Raw genomic sequence first — 6,478 nt, 5'->3', positions numbered from 1 at the left:
TTCTGAAGATGAAAATAGTACAGGTTTCCATGTACTAAGAAAATCAAATGACAAAATGAAAAATGAAACTGATTTTAAATCAGGTTCAGATTCAATCTCTAAAACGAAACGTAGTGATTCCGATTTTCAGAGAGAATCGACATCTTCATCATACCAAGCAAATTCAGAAGCTGAATATTTGCGAACAACAATCTCAAGAGTTCAATTTTCCTCTTGTGGATGTGTTGATGTAGTTAAGTCAAAAAAATGTGGAAAATTAAAATTACCTTGCAAAGCTGATGATTTAATCAGGAATATCTACAAAGTCCATCAGAATTTTCAACATTTTTCCTTGGTGACTATTAAAAAAAAGTTTGACCATGTTTGCTCTCAACTCAATGATATCTTAATCAATATAGATGGTAAAATCAAGTAATTTAAACACAATTGCAATTATTTTTGTTCAGAAATTTTTAATTCCTTCTCTTCTAGGTGGTACCATCAATAATTTGTGTCTTATTTGCGAAGTTCGTCCCTGTTACATCAGCTTTAAACTAAAATCCCTTTTGGGTGAAATCAGCGGTTCTAAACCTTTTCTTTTTTCTACAAGAATTGCCACATCTGAAATCACAAACTATTCTAGAAGAATCATCAATAAGAACGAGATCCAACATAAAACATTAAATCCACAAAAATTAGGAGTCAATTATTGTCAACAAAATTGTCTAGCTGTAGTATCAGAGGAAGAGGAAGAAGAACAAAAGAAGGAGAAAATCAGTGAAACTGATTCTACAATTGTAGAAAATGATTTACTTGCTTTGAAATTTTCTTCAAAAGTGTTTATTGAACCGGAAGCATTACCTAAAGCAAAAAATTTGGACGAATCAGAAGTCTTGAAGAAACCAGAAATTCCTCATGAGTTAGAAAATTTTCCTGTTGTAGAAATTCTCCAAGGGAAGGGTTTAGAAACTCTTGAGATTAGTGATTTCAGTGATTCCAAAGCTCCTAACATATATTGTCCTTGCGAAGTACTTGTTAGTGTTTCGAAACACAGTTTTTCTCAAATTGAACTGAAGCTACAAGATCTCTCAGAGTGTCTCAAGAAATTCACGTCACAAATTGAGTCAAACAAAACTCAGGAAAAGAAAATTAATACCCAACAATTGGAAAATTCACAAGTAAAATTGACTGATGTAGAGAAAGTTCTTGTTGTTAAAAACTTAAATCAATCAAATAAAAATAAAAAAAATGCAGATTCAGAATGTTTTTGTTCGGTTGTAGATCTTCAACTAGCGTTGGACTCTTCAGTCAATAAAAATCAAGAAACTAATCATATTCGAAATCAGCAAAATCAATCCGTTCTTTTAGAAAATCAAAATTATCCTGTTCCTCAGGATAGATATAATGCCAAAGAAAATTTAGATCGTGCCAATAGCCAAGAAAATCAAGAACAAGAAAACAAACAACCTCAGATTCATGAAAATTTTAAAAAATCAGAGAAATCTATGTCTAGAATTCCTGTACCCATTAGTTGTCGATCTTACTCAAAAATGAAGGATTTGAAAAAAGAAAAGTCAAATTCAAGATTGTTTTCTTGTTCGCAGAGACAATCCTCATTCAGAAGGCAATATGAATCATCAAATACATGTTCAGTTTCTAAGATTCCTGTTCTACAGAACAAAGTTTCAAAACCTTACAATTCGCAAAGAACAAGTAGATCTACAACTCAAAATATAAATTCATCGATTCCTTTATTAAATGAAAAACAAGGAACTCGATTAGACTCCTTAGCTTCTAGAAAGAGGTCGACAACTCCGAGTCAAAGATGTTCTGAGCTTTCCAGATGTTTTGCCACCAAGAGTACTATTCCAAAGTATAACCATATGGATGCGAAAACTTACAATAAAACGTCTACTAATGTTACGTTCATTAAGGTTAATGTTTCATCCACTTTTCTGTCCAAAGGAAATGTTCCTCAACCGGCAAAGCGGATTGTTCTTTGCCCTAATCCTTCTCCAAGGAGAAAAAGTTTGTCAAAAATTGACCAATGTATCTGCACTGAATCGTTTCCTTCTGTATCCAAGGTGGATCAGAAAATTTCTGCTAATATTTTGCAAAAGGAAAAACCTACCTTTGTAATTGTAACGAATTCTGAGGAAGCAATTCCAAGATGCGATTCTGAGTGTCCATGTAGAGGAAGCTTTGACATTCCTGATAGAAATCTTGTTTCTTGTTTGTATTTCGAAAAAACGGAGGAAAATTTTAAATCTGAAAATCTGTCGTGTCTAGAAACTCCTGTTGAATTAATAAAAACCCAAAAGTCATTTAATTTTCAACAGGATCAAGATAAAATAATTGTAAATCACCAAAGAGACTTACATGAATATTCTAATCTGGAATCTCAAGTAAATAATTCCTTTTCTCCGAAAAATGAAAATATAAAAGTCTCCAATATCCAACTATCTACAATAGAATCATCTGCCAAAAATCATATTGTCAAACAAAAACATTTCAATTCTTGCACTCCCACTCTAAAGGTAATGGCCGGTAACCTTAAAGCAAATACCTTTAAGGTAGTAGAAGATTGTCGCTTAAATCCTCAGTCGGGCTTGATGAGAAGTAACTGTATTTTCAATAAAAAACTTGTAAATGTTTCCGTACAGACTATGAAACAGAAGGTGCTAACTAAAGGAATTAATATTGACATAAGGGAAATGAAAGAAACAATATCGAAAGGTGTTAATGTTGTCCAAAGAGAGCCAGGGATAAAAGTTGTTAATCCAAATGTGGTCTCTAAGGATTCAGTCATTTCGTTGCAAACCAACGTCACTAAAATCATATCCATCATAGATATAACAATTTTTGAAAATGGACCAAGATGTACAAAACCAGTAGAGGATTTTTGTAGAAGAGGAATTTGTCGTGGTTGTCTGAAACGAATGTCTCCATGCAGTTCCTCTGTTTCAAAAGGTATTCTTTTCCGAGCAATATGATTTTCTTTTATATATGTATAATATATTCCTTTTGAAACACCTTTTCCATTTAGAAAGTCTTTTGCATTTAATGTGATTCTCTATAAATGTTAAAGGGTTACGTACCAAAATGAACGCGTTCAAGTAGAAATACTTTTACATAAACCTGCACAAGAACATGTACATTTTCTTGTACAGGAATGTTGAGTAAGGAGTATAGTTCTTATTACTATCATGTCAGTGAAATCTATACTAAACAGAATCATCCATTTTGGACTGACTAAACAGTCAGTTAAATGGACTATTCTGTTTACTAAAATGTAAGGGACCCTGTGGGCAAAAAACCATGTTCGTTCTTAAAACGTTTTAAGGACGTTCTTAGAACGTTTCATGTCCGCCAAATAATGTTCTGGAACATTTTAAGAACATGGATGTTCAAATAATGTTCCAGAATATTATTTGGTAGACATGAAACATTCTAAAAACGTTCTTAAAACGTTTTTAGAACGAACATGGTTTTTTGCCAACAGGGGAGGCTTTTCTGTTCCACATAGTTCACTTATTTTAATTATTTCATCTTTGGTGACCATCTTTTTACAATTATCGTTTGCAGGTTTTTCACGTGGTTTTTCTTATTCAAGTGATTCCTTAATACTCAAAAATTCTCCACGTCCAAGAGGTTTTCCAAATTCATATTATCTTCCATGTTTAACATCATCTCCACATGATCAAAATTCAGCTGATTTTTCATATTTGATTAAATCTTCAATTTCTCCTGCTTCAAGAAAGTCCTCCACTATCACGGTGAGGAATTCAAGACTCCATTTGAAAACTAACGTTGATTCCATAACTCTTGACAAACGTTGTCAAATCAATAGGGAGCATCAAAAAATTAAATCATGCGGCTGTGGAAGATCAAAGAGAATTGATTCAATTCACTACTCTTGGTTGTGTCCAAAAAGTGTGGCAAAAGCTCAAAATCTATTCAAAGCCATTTGTGAACCATTTTCGCAAAAATCAATTGACAGAATTAAACATCTGATTAGAAAAAATGTTTGTCACTTGCTTCTGAATCAAGAAGCGAATAATGGTTCAAAATCATTTGTTTCAAGCGAGCGATACTTCGTAAGTGTTTCCAGAGAGAAAACATGCTCTTCTTCTAGCGCAAATATTTCATCTTCACAATTTTCCATCACTAAAAATTCGAGACGACGTACAAGGAGAATGGCAGGGGGAAGTGACAATCCCACTTTCAGTGGTAGATATCAAGGAGCAGGGGGAGATGAAGAAAGTTATGAGATTAAGGAAGGAAAAAAACGAACGGTCTGGAAAGAGGAAGATAGAGAAAATAGAAAAATCGATAAGATACCTAGAAAGGATACGATAATTAAAAACCGAATCGAAGAAAGAGGAAGGAGTGTAAATAAAGAAATGACAGAAAAAGAAGAAATTACTTGGCAAAAAAAAACAAGTCAATGGATTGAACAAGAAATAGAGGGAGGTGAGGAAGTAGGAAGCAGAAGAGGAAGAAAAGTGAAACGAAAAGTGACAAAAATGGGGAAAGCGAAAGAAGAAAAGGGAGAGAATGTAGATATGGAAATAAAAAATTTAAGAGGATGGAAAGTAAATGAAGAAAATGCAAATCAACAAATAGGATGGCAAAAAGAAAAAAGAGAATGGGTGGCAGAGGAAGTAAACGGCGATGAGAAAATAAGAAGAAAAGGGGAAAAAAGAAGTGTCAGTAAAGTAGTGTCAAAAAGAAAAAATAAAAGCGAAGAAAAGCGGGGGATAGAAATAGAAGAACTAGTGTGTCAAAAAGAAAAACGATGGATGAGCGAAAAATTGAAAAGAGATTATGAACAAGAAAGCAAAAAAACTTATAGAAATTATATCCACATCAAGAAAGGGGAAGGAAAAAAAATAAAAGACAAACCTTTCAATTCTCCAGGTGACATGATAACTTCCTATCATTTAGGACATAAAAATGGTAAGTTATTCCAATTAAGTGTAGGCCAAAACGACGGAACTCGTGAAGGTGATGAAGAAAATGATTGCAATGTCACGAGAAAGATTCTTCAAGGACGATTTAATTTCAACAATGAGAAGGGAAAATTTTCATTACCAAGCGACAATCTTCAGAGGAAAAATCGTTTATCTCCTGAGAGAAGAGGGATAGACGAATCGTTTTGTGATTTCGAACAAAACATTAAATCCAAGTTAAAATACGTGAGTCTTTGTAAAAGCACTAAATATTTAATTAGGAAGGGTTCTAACGACTTATACGGGGTTAAGAGTCCATCGATTGCATTCATTAATGGACCAGATTCTCACTGATCTCAACCATGTCACATTTAAATGCATATTATCACAACAATAATTTTATGTAGTTTTTTGTATAACTTTTTACAAATCAATAAATCAAACTTTTTTTGCGCACAACAATTGCGGAAGTATATATCATATACAAATTATAGATTTTCGGCATTGAATAATTAATTTTCTACTCCGCCCAAAGTGTATGTTCAAAAAATTTAAAGGTATTATAGACAAATCAAGTTTATCAGTAATTTTATCTTAAATGGTCATAAAATGGCTATTCCAGCTATTTTCATGAATTTTTTTTAAAGAACCAAACATGGTAAATTTTATATTCAATCAATCAACTCTCATGAACTTAATTTAAAGATCACATTTTCGGATCATCATACTCGGCTCTAATCACTGATCTAACACAATCAATTTGGCCTTTCACCGTGTAAGCCTAACAAGATGCCCGATATGATCTTCAATGGGGTGCAATACTAAGGAATTTATTTATATATCTTATTAAATATTCTCAAAAATATTTTACATATTACAATCATTAATCAAATTAGGTACCCCTACAGTAAATAATAATTTACTAGACACGATATGATATGATGAATTTTGTTAAGCTTGCCGTGTACCTTGCAAGGCAAGTTTGCTACAAGTAGTTGAATATATAATATATATGGGATAAAATTCCCGTAGTGTACTAAGTGAAAAAAAAGTTGATCGGATTGGGCTGTAACTTGCACATAGTTTAGCCCTAGGGGTGAGTACTTTAACCACTAAGTATTTTTAGGTTTTTTCAAAAACTGTCGGAGAGGGAGGGGGTTGAATTTTTTAAAAAAATTTTAACAGTGAATTTTTGAAGACTTTTAACTTTTAAACAGAAAGAAGAAAAGAATTTGTCTTATATGTTTTCGAAAGGTTTTTTATAGGGCTCGTTGGATGCGGAATTACGGCAGCTTTCAATTGGTACCTTTAGGATTGCAATAACTTTGTTTATTTGTGAAATATTTCATTTTTTATTAACATTAATTAATTAATTAATATCTCGAAAATAAAAAAATCGGACATGTGCGAGTTACACTCGCATTAAAACCGAGGGTTCCGTACCCTTAAACCTAAAAATTAAGGGGGTTAAAGTGTAAAGGCAGGTAGAAAAATTCCAATTTTGCTTAATTTTTCCTGTAATGTGAGCATAAAAAAACATAGATAGA

At 32.6% G+C, this 6,478-nt stretch overlaps 2 protein-coding genes across 2 annotated transcripts in view; one reads left to right on the top strand and one right to left on the bottom strand.

The window, feature by feature from the left end:
- The window catches only part of LOC127289083 (uncharacterized), a 179,201-nt gene that overhangs the window by 152,444 nt on the left and 20,279 nt on the right, over positions 1 to 6,478 (bottom strand). The gene's annotated exons all lie outside the window — the stretch shown is intronic.
- On the top strand, positions 1,646 to 5,447 carry LOC127289067 (uncharacterized). Its single transcript, XM_051316827.1, has 2 exons — positions 1,646 to 2,949; positions 3,565 to 5,447. Exons 1-2 carry the CDS (start codon positions 1,863 to 1,865, stop codon positions 5,283 to 5,285), a joined length of 2,808 nt encoding a protein of 935 aa, XP_051172784.1. The 5' UTR covers positions 1,646 to 1,862; the 3' UTR covers positions 5,286 to 5,447.

Source organism: Leptopilina boulardi, unplaced genomic scaffold, assembly GCF_019393585.1.
Source record: "Leptopilina boulardi isolate dan_hultmark-lab unplaced genomic scaffold, ZJU_Lbou_2.1 LbouV2_399, whole genome shotgun sequence".
Lineage (NCBI taxonomy): Eukaryota > Metazoa > Arthropoda > Insecta > Hymenoptera > Figitidae > Leptopilina > Leptopilina boulardi.
The sequence above is the reverse complement of the archived record's forward strand: the minus strand, read 5'-3'. Positions and strand labels throughout refer to the sequence as shown.